The sequence below is a fragment of the Malus sylvestris genome, chromosome 2 (assembly GCF_916048215.2).
Source record: "Malus sylvestris chromosome 2, drMalSylv7.2, whole genome shotgun sequence".
Lineage (NCBI taxonomy): Eukaryota > Viridiplantae > Streptophyta > Magnoliopsida > Rosales > Rosaceae > Malus > Malus sylvestris.
Window position 1 is genome coordinate 13,650,232 of NC_062261.1, and position 17,051 is coordinate 13,667,282.

The following is a 17,051-nucleotide window of genomic DNA, read 5'->3' on the forward strand; positions in this document are numbered from 1 at the left end:
TGAGACAGATAAGGCAAGTGAAAACGATACCACACTTCGGTACTTAGAAGTTTTGTGATTACTCAGCGGCTTGGATCTTGCAAGTCCCCAACCGAGGAGATTCCCTCACTCGGGAACTTAGGGGAGCATTGTTTGCACCATACTTGACCAATTTCGGAATTACTGAGCACCGTTCAATGTTATATCGTCAATGACCCATAAGAGTTTCCTTCTAACCAAGAGGCCAATCACATCGTGACACGTGTCGACATCAGAAGCCAATCATAGCGCGACACGTGTCAACATTAGAAGCCAATCACAACACGACACATGTCAATGTCAGAACAAAGCTAGAAACTCTCTTCTATAAAATGAGATCATTCTCCCACAATATTTCCTAATATTATTTGTACTAAATCATTCACTAGTATCACTAAAGGAGAGCTTGAACCTATGTACTTGTGTAAGCCCTTCACAATTAATGAGAACTCATTTACTCTGTGGACGTAGCCAATCTCTGTGAACCACATACATCTTGTGTTTGCTTCCCTGTCTTTATCCATTTGCATACTTATCCACACTAGTGATCAGAGCAATCTAGCGAAGGTCACAAACTTAACACTTTCTATTGTACCAAAGTCCCCACTGATTTTGTGCATCAACACCACTCATACTTTATGGTCCCTTTTCCAAATTCCTAAATTTATGCCAAATTAAAAGTAGTATAAAAAGTGAAATAAAATGTAAAAAGTGTTTGCATTAACCGTATCCATGTCAAACTAGAAAAGTAGTTTTTTTTTTCGTGATATATTTTGTAGCAATTTTACCTATATTAATTGTTATAGGTAGATTATTTTCCATGTACAAGTACTTATGTTAGGCACGTTTTGTTGTTGGTACATACAATATTTTGTATTATTGTAAAGAAAGATATTACATTACACCCATGGTATAATTGTTGTAGGTAAATTATTGGAAATTAATTTGTAGTTAGGTAATGAACATTTTACATCATTAGAAATGAACATTTCAAATAGTAGGTAGGTAAATTAATTTGTTCTAATTATATAAAAAAAAATTACACTACACCTAGTTATATTTAATTTTTTCAATTATTAAAAAAATTTATACTACACCCAACCAAATAACATTTATTTAAATTGTCGGTAAATTATTTTCCATGTATGGTTAGTGTTACACCCACCCTCATTTACAAAAATATAATTATGTAATTATCCCAAAAAATGTTATTAATCTATCATTTTAGTCCAAATTTTATTACCAATCAGGATCTAAATAGTTAGATCCTTTTCATTCTTAAGCTGCCACGTGGCAACACCCCAACCATCCTCACACTTCTCTCTCTATCCACTACCCTTCCCCGTGACTTCATCTTCATCTTCTTCTTCTTTCTGTCCCTCTTTTCTCTCCCTCTCGAATCCCTCATCTCTCTCCCTCTCTTTACCGAGATAACACACACTCACACGCAGAGGCACGCTCGTGCTCGAAGAAGGCACAACCATCACCAATCCCCCATCAGCTCTCTCTCTCTCTCTCTTTCCCGTGCTGCGAGGACGAGACCCAAGAACGAACTCCGGTGAGAGTTCCTATTTCTCCGGTTAGGTAAGCCTCGAGTTCTTGCTATTTCGTACTAGAATCATGTGTGAATGTGTTTTAATTGGGTATATTGCGTTGTTGTCGAGGTTTTAGAACGAATTCGGGTCAGGGGAAGACACACCCAGCTCCGGCGAGGCTGTAGGTGTCGAGGGAATTTCCGGTCACCTCCGACCGTTCTACGGTAAAAGGAAGGTATAAAATTGCTCTTCTCGTCTTATGCTTCATTTTGGTACCTAGATCGGAGTCTAGGATTGTTGTTTGCAGTCGGTCAGAGCTGGGAAAGCTCCGACGTTCGTCTCCGGTGCACTAGGCCTTTCGAGCTGTTTCTAAGGCATTCGGGCCTTAGGCCCTTGGTGAACTCAGCCCAAAACCCTAACCTATTTCCTTTTTAATTTTATTTAAATTGTGTTAAGACCCAAAGGCCTTCGGGCCGTGTCATTTAGGGCCTGTGGCCCATTGACCCAACCCAAAACCTATTTAGGTTTTGTTTAATTTTTATTTTATTTAATTAGGGCCCTTTGTGCCTTTTTCTGTTAAAGGGCTTGAGCCCATCCCCCTAAACCCTTAGGACCTAATCGGCCCAACCCAAATCCAAGCCCAGTCTGACCTTTGACCCATTTGACCCAGTTGACCATTGACTCTGACCGTTGACTTGGTCAACAGTCAGCGTTGACTTTGACTTTGATCGATCAACAGTCAACGTTGACTTTTAGGACTGATTTTTCGGGGTTTGGTCCGGGACCTCTCCTAGGCTAATTTCAACGTCCTGGACCCGTTTTTGAGGTTTGTTTTCCCAAATTCAATCGTTTGAATAGATTTTGACTACAGGTACTCCTTTATGTGAATATGTGCAATTATTAACGGTGATTTTGTTATTCCTTTTTTCACAGCTTTGCACCATTAGTGTACGGTGAGTGGACCGCTTTAAAAGCATGTTTTAATAGTAGAAATGTGTTGATGTACAAAATCAGTGAGGACTTTGGTACAACATAAAGTGTTAAGTTTGTGACCTTCGCTAGATTGCTTCGGTCACTAGTGTGGATAAGTATGTAAATGGATAGGGACAGGGAAGCAAACACAAGATGTACGTGGTTCACCCAGATTGACTACGTCCACGGAGTAGAGGAGTTCTCATTAATTGTGAAGGGTTTACACAAGTACATAGGTTCAAGCTCTCCTTTAGTGAGTACTAGTGAATGATTTAGTACAAATGACATTAGGAAATATTGTGAGAGAATGATCTCCTTTTATAGAAGAGAGTTTCTAGCTTTGTTTTGACATTGACACGTGTCGTGTTGTGATTGGCTTCTTATGTTGACACGTGTCGCGCTATGATTGGCTTCTGATATCGACATGTGTCGCGCTATGATTGGCCTCCTGGTTGGAGGGAAACTCTTATGGGTCCTTGACGGTATAACGTTGACTGGTGCTCAGTAGTTTCGGGATTGGTCAAGTATGGTACAAACAGTGCTCCCCTAAGTTCCCGAGTAAGGTAAGCTCCTCGGTTGGGGACTTACAAGATCCAAGCCACTGAGTAATCACGAAACTTCTAAGTACTGAAGTGTGGTATCATCTTCACTTGCCTTATCTATCTCATAGGTAGATGTGGCATCTTCTCTGGAAGTACTTTTCCTCCATCCAGGGGTGGTATCTTTAACCGGTGGAGATGTACAAGGTAATGTATCAATTTGACTTGAAGCTTACTTATAGTTTCAAGCTTGGTCAAGCGCGATGCAAACCATGTAGTAGGAGTCCTCCAAGTCGCCGAGATAGGAGATTTGCCGAAAAATGTGACATACAAGGTAAGCAATCAGAGTTCCAAGCAATCAGTCCCAGATCAGAAGTTTGATTTCGAGTTTCGGCTGATTGTTCTCATTCTCCCTATCTTGTAGGCAGCAAGAAGGATAAAAAGAAGAAAAAAGAGAAGAGATGATATGAGATACTTTTGCTTTTGAAGAAGTAACTTTCCACATGCTTATTCTTGAACTGGGTTAGAGGGTTTTCTGGTTTCATCCTGAGTATAAGGCCAACTCAAGAATTTGAGGGTCAAAACAAGTCTATCAAATCTAGAGTACGTTTGACCCTAATGATATGAGATACTTTTGCTGTTGACAAAGTAGTGGATGTATCGGCACGTGTTTTGTTATGATTGTCTCCACATGGTTCCTTGTATCCTTCTCACTTAGCCTATCTGTTCCTCAGGCAGATGTGGTATCTTCTTTGGAAGCTGTTGATGCACAAAATCAGCTAGGACTTTGGTACAACAGAAAGTGTCAGGTTTTGTGACCTTCGCTTGGTTGCTTCGGTCACTAATGAGGATAAGTACGTAAATGAATAGAGACAGAGAAGCAAACACAGGATGTACGTGGTTCACCCAGATTGGCTACGTCCACGGAGTAGAGGAGTTCTCATTAATTGTGAAGGGTTTACACAAATACATAGGTTCAAGCTCTGGTTTAGTGAGTTCTAGTGAATAGTTTAGTACAAAATGACATTAGAGATTATTGTGGGAGTATGACCCCTATTTATAGAAGAGAGTTTCTAGTTTTGTTCTGACATTGACACGTGTCATGTTGTGATTGGCTTCTGATGTTGACATGTGTCGCGCTGTGATTGGCTTCTGATGTTGACACGTGTCGCGCTGTGATTGGCTTCTGATGTCGACACGTGTCGCGCTGTGATTGGCCTCCTGATTGAAGGGAAGCTCTTCTGGATCCTTGACGGTATAACGTTGACCGGTGCTCAGTAGTTTCGGGATTGGTCAAGTATGGTACAAACAGTGCTCCCCTAAGTTCCCGAGTGAGGGAAGCTCCTCGGTTGGGGACTTGCAAGATCCAAGCCGCTGAGTAATCACAAAACTTCTAAGTACTGAGGTGTGGTATTGTCTTCACTTGCTTTATCTTTCTCATAGGTAGATGTGACATCTTCTCTAGAAGTACGCTTCCTCCATTCGGGGGTGGTGTCCTCAACCGGTAGAGATGCACAAGGTAATGTATCAATTTCACTTGAAGCTTACTTGTAGTTTCGGGTTGGGTCAAGTGCGATACAAACCCTATAGTAGAAGTCCCCCAAGTCGCCGTGCTAGGAGATCTGTCGAAGGAAGCAACCGACAAGGTAAGCAGTCAGGCTTCCAAGCAAGCAACCCAGGATCAGAGGTTCGACTTCGGCTTCCGGTTGATTGTTCTCCTTCTCCTTGTTTCTCATTCAGCTGCCAGGATAAGGAGAAGCAAATGGAGAAGAGATGATATGAGATACTTTTGCTTTTGAAGAAGTAACTTTCCACAGGCTTATTCTTGAACTGTGCTGGAGGGTTTTCTGGTTCCCTTCAGAGTATAAGGCCGACTCAAGAATTTGAGGGTCAAAACAAGTCCATCAAATCTAGAGTACGTTCGACCTTGATGATATGGGATACTTTTGCTGTTGACGGAATAATGAATGTGGTATGGAAAGGTGTCGTGCTGTAGTGATCTGTTTCAGCTCACCGTTGAACCTTCTGCTTCAATCTTTTGCATGGCAGAAGTGGTGTGCAACCTTTGCCTTTAAATGGTCCTTCAGAACATTCCTTCATAGTGACTCATCCACGCTTGGCAGCTTCAGTGTAAAGAGCCAATATCTGATCAACTGTCATGAGGTATTTGCCGGTGGAATTCGTGACCTTGACAGCAGTTGAGGATGAGTACTTGAGAGCAATGCTAAGTAAGCAACCAGGCAAAGGTTCCAGGCAGTCAGTTCCAGATTGGAGGTTCCGACTGACTGCTCTCTTTCTCCTTATCCTGCAGGTGTGGACAAGGACAAAGACAAAGACAGGGAGAAAGCATGATATGGGATACTCTTGCTTTCGACCCTGATGATATGAGATACTCTTGTTCTTGGTGTGGCTTATTTACTGAGGTATTATCGGGGGGAAATAAAGCTGAGTATTTCGAGAGGTTATGTTGAGGGTGCATTCTCGAATGCGAGAAAGGGTTGAGCATTTTTGCAGGTTTGCCTGTCCGTTGAGGAGGGAGGTCGATGTATATAGGGATTTCCCAATAACAAGTAGAAGTGCTATTCCTTTACCCTTCTTGGTCACAGCAATGTAATGGGAGCTGCCAGCTTCACGTGTTTTAACTTTGTCAGAGCACTTTGAAAAAGTGGTATGTGGTATCTGGAAAGCTGATGTTACGTGTGAAGATTACAGACAAGCTTTATCTAAGGAAATCTGGCTCTCGAAGTTCTGAGAGTTGTGCCTCTTCGGTTTTCGAACAAGCAATCCTGTCAAGGATCTGACTCTCGAGATTCGGAAAGCGGTGCTACTTCGGTTTTTGAGAAAGTAATTATGTTGGGAGTCTTTTCTCGAATGTGAGTAAAGGTTGGACGTTCTTGCCAACCTGTCTTGCCGCAAAATACGGAGGTCGACACACATAGGGACTTTCCAGTTGTCAAGCAGTGGTGCTGTTCCTTTACCCTTGTGGGTAATAGTAGGGTAGCTGGAACTTCGAAATTCTCGTGCCTAAACTTTGTCAGAGATCTTTGACAAAGTTATATGTGGTACCCGAGGAGTTGATGGTGCATGTGGAGAGCGGTGATTGAACAGTAAGATTCACGTGCTTTCTATTTCACCAGAAATCTTCGACAGATTGCCCGTAATTTTCGCAAAGCTGAGTGTGCATGTGACAGGTGCTAACGAGGCTGAAAAAACAGGTGCTTCTTCGATTTCTGAGATCGGCCCTCGTGGTCTCTGAGCAGCCCAGCTTTTGAGAAAGCAAATGCCTCTTCGATTTCTGAAGCTCCATCGAGTGCAGATTTTTATAAAGGCTGGCATTAAGTTCCACAGCACACTTGAATCTCTACCAGTAGAAGCTCCCTTTTTGCACTTCTAAGATATTGATTTGTCTGACCTCTTCCCTCTTCAACACATTTGAAAATGTCTGGACCCTCCGACCGTCGTTTTGACTTGAACCTTGGAGAAGAGACAGCCACGCCTTCTCCAGATAACATATGGCGCCCATCCTTCATATCCCCTACTGGTCCTCTTACCGTTAGGGATTATGTGATGAAGAATGATATGACCGCTGCAGTGGTGGCCAGGAACCTTCTCACTCCCAAAGATAACAGACTACTTTCCAAACGGTCTGATGAGTTGGCTGTTAAGGACTCTCTGGCTCTTAGTGTTCAGTGTGCAGGTTCTGTGTCTAATATGGCCCAACGCCTATTTGCTAGAACCCGCCAAGTTGAATCATTGACTGCTGAAGTGATGAGTCTCAAACAGGAGATTAGAGGGCTCAAGCATGAGAATAAACAGTTGCACCGGCTCGCCCATGAGTATGCTACAAACATGAAGAGGAAGCTTGACCAGATGAAGGAATCTGATGGTAAGGTTTTACTTGATCATCAGCGGTTTGTGGGTTTGTTCCAAAGGCATTTATTGCCTTTGTCTTCTGGGGCTGTACCTGGTAATGAAGTTTCAAATGATGAACCTCCAATGCCTCCTCCTTCTGGGGTTTTGTCAAGTACTGAGGCTCCGGATAACCACCCTCTGGTGCTTTCTCTTTCTGGGGCTCTACCGACTGCTGAGACTTCCCCTAAACAACCTTTGTGAAGGCTCCCTTTTGTTTGTTTATTTTGTCTCATGTATATGTACATATTTGTGGCTTTATCGAAAATATTAATAAATAAGCTTTGCTCCATTTCAACATATTGTGTTAAATACACCAAAGCCTTCTTCAGAAAGTTCTCTGAATTTTTTCTTTTGTCGAATCTGGTATTGTTGAAGCTTTGTGAGTGAAGCATGTAGTTTGAGGTAGTGTTCCCTTAATTTCCTGAGTGAGGAAAACTTCTCGGTTGGAGACTTGAAAAATCCAAGTCATTGAGTGGTTGTGAGACTTCCGAGTATCAAGGTGCAGTAGCATATGGTGGGAGTCCCCCAAGTCTTCAGGCGAGGAGAGTTGCCGAATGAGGTGTCTTACTTGCTACTAATATGTCAAAGTAACGAAGCCTTGTTTTGATGTCACACCTTCATATATGCCTTATCCAAAAATATTTCAAGCTAGGTGTAGCTGTGGGAGGGCCCAAAATTTTTGTGTAGCCCAAAACTGCTCATTTGTTTGCAAGCCCACGAAAAGAAGGGATCCAGTGCCTTTGTTCATTTGTTATTTGTGTGGCAAGCCCAAAGAGGAGAACATGTTTGTGCCCACTCCCCTTTATTTAGTTTTTGTGAAGCCCAATGTATTCTTGCTGCATATTGGGAGGTAGATAAATAATAACAATGAGACTTAAAGTCTCATCCCTTTGCCTGTGTCTTCTTCCCCATTTCCCCGGACTTTGTTCAATATGGCACTGTGCACTTATTCCTTTTGTCCGTCACTTTTGGTGGCTTTTAGCTATTCTTTTGACTTGCCTTTTCCTTTCTTTGCTGGAAAGGTCTTCATGTCCTCGTAAAAATCTGAATGAGTCCAAAGGCATGATGAAGGAAAGTGGGTGTTGGAGCCAAGGAAGGGAAGGAAGGAGTTAACGTAGACGGTGCGGTAGCTCTGCAATATAACACCATGTTATGTAGCTCAACTCGCAAGGTTGTCTTCATGAAAATTGTTCCTTAGCTTGTGAACTACAACATATCCAAATTTGAGAGCCATCGGAGTAGTACAACTCCAGATATTCAGGTATGTTGAGTAAGTGTTCATCATTTTGCTGTTAATCCGTCAGACATATTGTGAGCTTCGAAACTTCATTTTTTCTTGTTCAGATCAACATACTTTCTTCAAAAAAGTTGTTCCTTAGCTGGTGAACTACAACATATCCAATTTTGAGATTCATCGGAGTAATACAACTCCAGATATTCAGGTATGATGAGTAACTGTGCATCATTTTGCTGTTAATCCGTCAGACTTATTGTGAGCTTCGAAACTGCATTTTTAAGTGTTCAGATCAACATACTTTCTTCAACAAAGTTGTTCCTCATCATCTCTTCCATAACATATCAAAAATTCAGAATAAACTAACGGTTGGATATGTCCAGATCTTCGAAACACCGCAGCAGCGTTGAAGCTTGCAGAAATCTGACCGTCGTTTTGTTGGAGCTTCATCACTCTAACTTCCGTCGCTCAAATGGAAACATTTCCTTCGTGAAAGTTGTTCATCTGCTCAAGAACTATAAGATGTCCAAAATTCAGCTCTACTGAAGAAGAGCAGGAGTTGCAGAAATTTGATAGATGGAAAGAGGCGGAAGAGGGAGAGGGAGAAAAAAAGGTTGCTTGGGTTGGATTGTATATAATTGTATGTCTGTTTATGATAGGGATATTGTGGATGTAAAACAAAAAAGTTTGTGTGCACTCATGTGTTGTTGTACAAGTTCAAGAGAATCTTGGTTGTGTGAACAAAATTTGTTTATTTGCCACAAGGTTTTGTGTTTGGAAAATAGTTTAATATGTAAGGTTTATTGACTATAGATTTGTGCTTGGGTAGATAGCTTGACTAGTGAAGCTTTGGTGTTGAAGCTTTATAGGTGAAGCTTTTGTGTTGAAGCTTTATAGGTGAAGCTTTGGTGGTGAAGCTTTATAGGTGAAGCTTTTGTGTTGAAGCTTTATAGGTGAAGCTTTATAGGTGAAGCTTTGGTGGTGAAGCTTTATAGGTGAAGCTTTGATGTTGACATCATAAATTGATTGTGCTTCGCACTATCTTGATGAACATAGTGCGAAGCTTGTGAGATTGATATTTATCCTCCATTGATGAAGCTTTTGTTGGCACCATAAATTGATTATGCTTCGCACTATCTTGATGAACATAGTGCGAAGCTTTTGAGATTGATATTTGTCCTTCATTGATGAAGCTTTTGTTGGCACCATAAATTGATTATGCTTCGCACTATCTTGATGAACATAGTGCGAAGCTTTTGAGATTGATATTTGTCCTTCATTGATGAAGCTTTTGTTGGCACCATAAATTGATTGTGCTTCGCACTATCTTGATGAACATAGTGCGAAGCTTTTGAGATTGGGAGTTGAATCCCATTGATGAAGCTGCTGTGTTCCCCTTCCCTTTTTTTTTTTTTTTTTTTTTTTTTTTTTTGGAGGGGGGAACTGAAACATTTGAAATTTGAAACTCCTTAATGTTAGAAGTTTGAAGATTCTCCATGTGGGGCTTTCTCATGGTTTGAATTTGAATTTTGAATGTTAATAGCCATGTTGAACTATATATAAGAAGGATAAGTTTCCATTCTTTACCTTACCTTCATTTGCTCATCTTGTAGTGATTTTTGAAGACAAAGTGCTTTTTACTTGAGGGGGATTCTAGCATTGCTTTGCTGCACCATCTTCAGGTTGGTAGTCTTCTCCACTACATTGGATGTTTTCCTTTTTGTTGAATTGTTGGAATGTTCATGTATTTTGTGACGAACATAATGAACTGGTTGAGCTGTTCTTCATGCCCTGTGAGCTTCCTTATGTTTTGATCCTTCATGTAGTAATAGAGTTTGTTTCTGTTTGTTGTAGATGTCGGAGTCTGGAAGTCTTAGTGATGAGGGCTCCCCTAGCTCGGGCTCTAGGTTTGAGCCTGCAATGTCAGGGTCTTCATGGCCTTTGTTAGAGTCTTGGACAAAAGAAACGATGGATGATCCTCACAATTGTCAAACCTTAGCCAATATTGGTTATTCCTCCATGTTAGTGGGTGAGAGGGTTGTTTGTGACGCCATACCCATATGTCGTTCTGATCCTCATAATTGTCAAACCTTAGCCGAGATTGGTTCTTCCTCCATACGAGTGGGTGAGGGGGTTGTTTGTGATGCCATACCCATATTTTGCTCTGAGTTCACAGCGGACCATTTAGAAAATAACTTGTTAGATAGCGAAAAGCAGCTTGAGGCCCTAAGGCAATCATGTAGTATCCCCCGTAGTGTAGGAATACGTTTGGTGCGTTGTGAAGAATTGCCTTCGGAGCCGCCCAAGGGTCATGTTATGTTCTATACCCAGACATTAGTGACCTTGGGGGTAAATTTACCTTTGCATCCGTGGTTGCAACGAATGCTGGCTTTTATTGGTTATGCACCTGGGCAACTCAACCCTGGTTTCTGGGATACCCTGATCGGGTTTTATATTATTTGGATGGAGTGTGGATTAGGTGAGCCTTCCTTCCATCAGTGGCGCTACTGTTATAAGATGCGCCCGGTGAAAGCATGTACTGGTTATGCTGAATGTGCATGTCGGAGCGAGAGAGAGCGTGTTGTCTTTAATAAGAGAAAGTCGTACTGCACATGGAAGAAACGTTGGTGCTTTCTTTATAATGATTGGGAGCATGCTAAGGGTGTCACGCCTGAGCGACGTGTTCCTACTCACTTCCAGACTGTAGGTTGTAATGTATCCATTTTCTCATTATTTGCTATTGTTGTGATTTTCTCTTGCTTCTAAGATTTTTCTTCATGCAGTGACACGAGGCACCATCAAACTCTCCGGACAGGAGCTAGCTGATGTAGAGAAAGTGCTGAGGGTGCCTAAAGAAGATAGACACTTGGGTAAGCTACGACCCTTGTTTCGGAAGTACGGTTTCCAGCCCTTAGTTTCAGAGTGCCAGAGACGAGCGAGTAAGTTGTACCCTTACTTGATCCTTGTTCTTCCCTTTTTTTTTTTTTTTATATAGATATATAATGTGGTATTCCTTACTTTGATTTTCCTTGTTCAGTGGAGAAGGTGGGCAAGAAAGTGGAGACTAGCACCAAGAAAAGGAGAGTGCCCATGTTAGTTCCTTCAGAAGACATACTGTTTCACAAGGAAGCTCGCAAGCACCGAGTGAGACCAATCATTAAAACTAAGTCTCGAGAAGAAGTCCTCAAGGTTGCTGCCTCGAAGAAAGCTGAAGCTGAGGCCATTGGATGTGCTGCTGCCATAGTTGCCGGGGAAGATAGGCGATTGTTGCCTCCTCTTCCTACTATTAATCCCATCTTTCCTCCAGTTAGGGAACACATTGGGCAGGAAGGTGATCCTAGTTCTAGCAGCAAGGGTAAAGATAAGGAAGAGGTTGGCAGTGTCCTTTGGAAGGATTTGAAGGTTGCCATGCGGCCAAAGGACTTTGGGTATATCAACAATTGCCTGGCAGGGCGTCGATTCACTTTCGATGAGCTCGGAGAGCCCTTAGCTAAAGATGAATCGGATTGCGACCGGATGTTGAAGCTGTCTTCATATGTGAGTGTTACTTTGTCATTCCCTTGTTTTCTCATCTTTATTAGCATTATTTTAGTGGTGATGATCGTCTTGTCATGCAGGTCATGGCTGAGTATCACGACAGACTGCGAGAGGCTGAACGGTGCAAGGTGAAATTGAAAGAGAATAAGCAGCTTGTGAATGATGCCAGGAAGACGAGCAAAGCTTTAGCTGAGGCCATTGAAGTCAGGGATCAACATTTTGAGAGTTTGAAGAGGCGGAATGGTGAGAACTTGAGACTCAAAGTACAGTTGGAGGCGACTAAGAAACAGTTGGAGACAACTATGCTCGAAGTTTCCAAGGCTAAAGGGGAGTTGGATAGTGCCTTGGTTGAGGTTTCTGAGCTGAAGAGTAGTATCCCGACTGAGAAGGAAGCTGCTGTGAAGGAATTCTTGGGTTCCCCGGCCTTTCTCCATGTCCTTAGACCTCGCTGTACCCGAGAAGTTCACTTTGAAAAAAGGAAATGGATGGCTGTCCTTGATCGTTATGATGATGGAAGCGTTCTTCGAAAATACCATGAAGAAATAGATGAGCATCATCGAAAAGGCGAAACCTTCAAACTTGCCATTTATTCTAGCAGTGCAGATGAGTCTGGTGATGAGGCTAGTGCTGATGAGCAGAGTCATCAGGGTGATGACGAGTTTGGAAATGCAGAAAATGGCGGTATGACTCATAGTGATATGATCAGGGGTTCAACCTCAGATGAAGATGACTAGAAGTGCTTTCACTTTCTGCATGTACTCTACCTGCACTAGTTTGTTGTTTGTATGGCATGTGCCATGTTATAAGCCTGAGAGTTTTTTTTTTTGTTTTGTATGTTTATGAGTGTTTGCATTATCAAGTAAGTGTTTGTATTATCAAGTTTCAAGTGTTTGCCCTATCATTGATGAATGTTTGGCTATGTTTGCATAGATCCTTTGTATAGTCTTGTTGACATATACTTTAGATTTTATTTTGTATTGGAAACATGTGCGTTGAAGCTTCAACACTTGAGTGTTTCATTGCTCAGAATGTAAAAGAGTTTAGGGCCGAGTTGGCTAAATCACCTCTTTATTGAATTCATACCAAATGGTCTTTGTTACATAGGATGCCGAACGGCTGTAGCTTAACACTTGTACAATATGAGTCTATTTGTAATAGTACTTCAGGTGGTCAGCATTCCATGGATGGCCAAGGGTCTTGCCGTCGGAGCTTCTGAGCTTGTAGGAGCCAGGGCGGCTGATGCCGACGATCTCGAACGGTCCGTCCCAGTTAGGACTGAGTGTTCCTTCACTCGGGACTCTATCACAGAGTAATCTTTTCTTCAGTACCCAGTCTCCCACTTTGAAAGAGCGAGGTTTGACCCTTGAGTCATAGTAGTTGGAGATGCGCTGCTTGTAGGCGACATTCCTCAGGTGAGCCTGATTTCTGTGTTCCTCGACTAGATCCAGGTTGAGGGTGAGTTGCTTGTCGTTCTCCCTCTGTATGTAGTTCTGGATTCGGTATGTTGCTTGCTCAAGCTCAACTGGGACAATTGCTTCTGTACCAAAAGCAAGTGAGAACGGAGTTTCTCCTGTGGAAGTCCGATATGAAGTGCGGTATGACCAAAGAACTTGGGGTACGAATTCTGGCCAACAACCTTTAGCTTTGTCCAAGCTAGTTTTCAGAGTGCGCTTGATTATTTTGTTAACGGCCTCGACTTGTCCGTTAGACTGGGGATGGGCTGGAGAGGCAAAACATAAGTTGATGTTGAACTTAGAGCAGAACATCTTGAACTTCTTGTTGTCGAACTGCCGCCCATTGTCCGTGACTATCGCATTGGGAATGCCGAATCTGCAGAGGATGTTCTTCCATACGAAGTCTTCTATTTTTCCCTCAGTAATGGTTGCCAAGGGTTCTACTTCAGCCCACTTTGTGAAGTAGTCAACTGCAACGATTGCATAACGGACTTTGCCCTTCCCTGCAGGCATTGGGCCGATCAAATCAAGTCCCCATTGGGCGAAGGGCCAAGGGCTGATCATAGGAGTGAGCTGCTCGGGAGGGGAGTGAGGGATAGTGGCGTAGCGTTGACACTTATCACAGGAGCGAGATATTCTGATGGCATCTTAGTGAAGTGTTGGCCAATAGTATCCTTGGCGAAAAGTCTTGTGTGCTAGGGATCGAGACCCAGCATGATCTCCGCAGACTCCTTCATGTATTTCCCGAAGGACAATTTCCGCCTCCGCAGGTGTAAGGCATCTTAGGTATGGCAGGGTGAAACCGCGCTTGTAGAGTTGGTCATTAATGATCAGGTAGCGGGCAGACTTGTATCGAATCTGCTTAGCTTGGACTTTGTCAATTGGGAGGGTGTCATGAGCAAGGAATTTATAAATTGGGGTGATCCAACTATCTTCTTGTTGTAAATTGCACACCTCCGCAACCATGATGCTTGGTTCTGCCAACAATTCGACATGAATTTTTCTCCCAATCTTGTCTTCCACTGCCGAGGCGAGGCGAGCCAAAGCGTCTGCATGACTGTTTGCCGCTCGAGGAACTTGGGCGATCTGGTAGTGGAAGTGCTTGAGCAAAAGTCGCGTTTGCGCAAGATATGCTGCCATGGAGCTATCCTTAGCATCAAAGTTGTTTGTGACTTGATTGACCACTAATTGAGAGTCACTGAAGATATCAATTCGTTTAACCCCAAGGTGTCTGGCCAAACGCAAGCCTGCTAGAAGGGCTTCGTATTCGGCCTCGTTGTTCGATGCCCTGAATTTGAAACGAAGAGCGTATTCCATCGCCACTTTGTCGGGGGTAGTGAGGACTAATCCTGCTCCGCAGCCCTGTTGGTTGGATGAGCCATCAACATACAGACTCCATGCTGGGGTCATTGATTCTACTTTTTGAGCTTCTGATGGTAATAAAGCTACTGCTTCAGGTGTGGAAGCAATGTCAACAGGATATGTGAAGTCGGCGATGAAATCTGCTATAGCCTGACCTTTTTCGGCTGGTTTTGGTTGGTAGGAGATGTCAAACTCACCCAATGATATCGCCCATTTGATCATTCGCCCAGACGTGTCAGGACTCTGGAGTATCTGTCGAAGAGGGTGATTGGTAAGCACAATGATGGCGTGTGCTTGGAAATAAGGGCGAAGTTTTCGAGCAGACATAACCAATGCTAGAGCTAATTTCTCAATGTTGGAGTATCGTGTCTCTGCATCTTGTAGAGCCTTGCTAGCGTAGTAGACGGGTCTTTCAACCCCACTGTCCTTTCGAATAAGAACAGAACTGACTGCTGAAGCCGAAACCGATAGATAGATAATGAGAGTGTCACCAACTTCTGGTTTGGAGAGCAGAGGGGCTTTACTCATGTACTCTTTGAGGTTCCTGAATGCCTTAGCACATTCTTCCGTCCATGTAATGTACTTTTTATTGCCCTTGAGTGCTTTGAAGAAAGGAGCACATCTGTCTGTGGCCTTAGAGATGAATCTGGTTAAGGCTGCCACCTTGCCAGTAAGGCTTTGGATATCCTTTGAAGTTACGGGCTCTTTCATGTCGAGGATTGCTTTGATCTTTTCGGGGTTAGCTTCAATACCTCGTTGGCTAATCATGAAGCCTAAGAATTTGCCAGAACCCACGCCGAAGGCACATTTATTGGGGTTCAACCTCATTCGATACCTCTTTAGAATGGTGAAAGTTTCAGATAGGTTGGTGATGTGTTGGTCAGCATGTTTGCTCTTGACTAGCATATCATCAACGTAAACTTCCATGCTCTTCCCAATCTGTTCGGCGAACATTGAATTGACCAGTCTCTGATAAGTTGCTCCTGCATTCTTTAGGCCGAAAGGCATGACTTTATAGCAATACAGTCCCCTATCAGTAGTGAAAGCCGTGTGTTCTTGGTCTGAGGGGTTCATGAGGATTTGGTTGTATCCTGAATAAGCGTCCATGAAGCTCAAGAGCTCACACCCTGCCGTAGAGTCTATAAGTCTATCAATGAGAGGAAGAGGGAAACTATCCTTCGGGCATCCTTTGTTTAGGTCGGTGTAGTCGACACACATTCTCCACAAGACCTTTTGAAGCAGGAGACTTTCCTTGGTCGGATTTTTCTTAACAAGGACAACATTTGCTACCCATGTTGGGTAATTGACTTCACGAACGAAGCCTATGTCCTTGAGTTTTTCAACTTCTGCTTTCATCGCCTCGTATCGCTCAATATCATAAGATCTTCGCTTCTGTTTTACTGGTTTGGTCTTGGGATCAATACTCAAGTGGTGACAGATGATATCGGGAGAGATGCCCGGCATATCCTTATATGACCAAGCGAAGACCTCGGCGTTCTCTTGCAAAAAGGAGATCAGCCACAACCGAAGGGGTGGTGACAAAGTAGTGCCAATCTTCACCATGCGGTCTGGATGGTCTTTGGAGATAGAGACCTTCTCTAACTCTTCAGCGGGTTGTGCTTGCTGGGTGAAGGAGTCATCTCGAGGGTCGTCGGGCTGACTGTTGCCATCCTGAAGACCCGAGTTGGATTCATCTGGACTGGTCTTTACGACCTGGTTATGTATAGAGAGAGTCTCCTTGGGGACAGACAGGTGTTGTTGTTTGACTGAAGTGTTGTAACATGATCGAGCACTAAGTTGATCTCCCCTGATGTACCCATTGCCGAAAGGGGTTGGAAACTTCATCAACAACATATGTGTGGATACCATGGCCTTGAGATCATTGATGCATGTGCGCCCAAAGATGACATTGTATGCCGTCGGGCAATTGACCACTAAGAAGTTAGTGGTAATAGTAGCTGTGTAGGGGCCTGTACCAATGGTGAAGGGTAAGTGTATACTCCCTAAAGGTTGCACGATATCGCCAGAGAAGCTTATTAGAGGAGAAATCGAGCGATCGAGCAAATGTTCAGCTACATTAAGTGCCTTGAAAGCTTCAGCAAACATGATATTGACTGAAGCACCTGTGTCTATCAGGATTCGTTTCACATCAAAATTTGCTATGTGAGCTTCCACGATCAGCGGGTCATTGTGAGGGTAGATGATACCTCTTTCTTCCTCAGGGTAGAAACATATTGGATCCCAGTTAGGCTTTTGATACTTACCTCCTCTGATGTCTTCCACGTGAAACACTTGATGGCCAGGTCTCAAAGTTCGTTCACTGTTTTTCATGGCCCTATTGGAAGATTCAGACATGGGTGTGCCGCCGCTTATGGAATATATCACATTCACCTGGCGTTGGTTACGGTTATCCCTTGGAGGGTGAAGGAGGAACTGATCAATTTTTCCTTCACGTGCCAAAGTTTCAATATGGTCACGGAGGATAATG

At 43.1% G+C, this 17,051-nt stretch overlaps 1 protein-coding gene and 1 long non-coding RNA gene across 3 annotated transcripts; both read left to right on the top strand.

Moving 5' to 3' along the window:
- Positions 1-7,516: 7,516 nt before the first annotated feature.
- On the top strand, positions 7,517-8,994 carry LOC126584789 (uncharacterized). 2 transcript variants are annotated; one of them, XR_007610113.1, is made up of 4 exons: positions 7,517-7,760; positions 7,999-8,237; positions 8,321-8,418; positions 8,594-8,994. It is a non-coding gene; the product is annotated as an uncharacterized LOC126584789 (long non-coding RNA). The 2 variants fall into 2 exon arrangements; XR_007610112.1 differs by having other exon boundaries at positions 7,531-8,237.
- Positions 8,995-10,408: 1,414 nt separating this feature from the next.
- On the top strand, positions 10,409-13,121 carry LOC126584780 (uncharacterized). The gene is made up of 4 exons (XM_050249126.1): positions 10,409-10,917; positions 10,994-11,080; positions 11,248-11,747; positions 11,828-13,121. Exons 1-4 carry the CDS (start codon positions 10,527-10,529, stop codon positions 12,479-12,481), a joined length of 1,632 nt encoding a protein of 543 aa, XP_050105083.1. The 5' UTR covers positions 10,409-10,526; the 3' UTR covers positions 12,482-13,121.
- The last annotated feature ends 3,930 nt before the right edge of the window (positions 13,122-17,051 follow it).

What these genes read in the sequence shown, in the direction of transcription:
- LOC126584780 (XM_050249126.1), top strand. Translation starts at nt 10,527, where the DNA reads ATGTTCTATACCCAGACATTAGTGACCTTGGGGGTAAATTTACCTTTG. An exon ending in TACTCACTTCCAGACTGTAG is followed by an intron (nt 10,918 to 10,993) that starts GTTGTAATGTAT and finishes TTCTTCATGCAG; the next exon opens with TGACACGAGGCACCATCAAA. An exon ending in TGTTGAAGCTGTCTTCATAT is followed by an intron (nt 11,748 to 11,827) that starts GTGAGTGTTACT and finishes CTTGTCATGCAG; the next exon opens with GTCATGGCTGAGTATCACGA.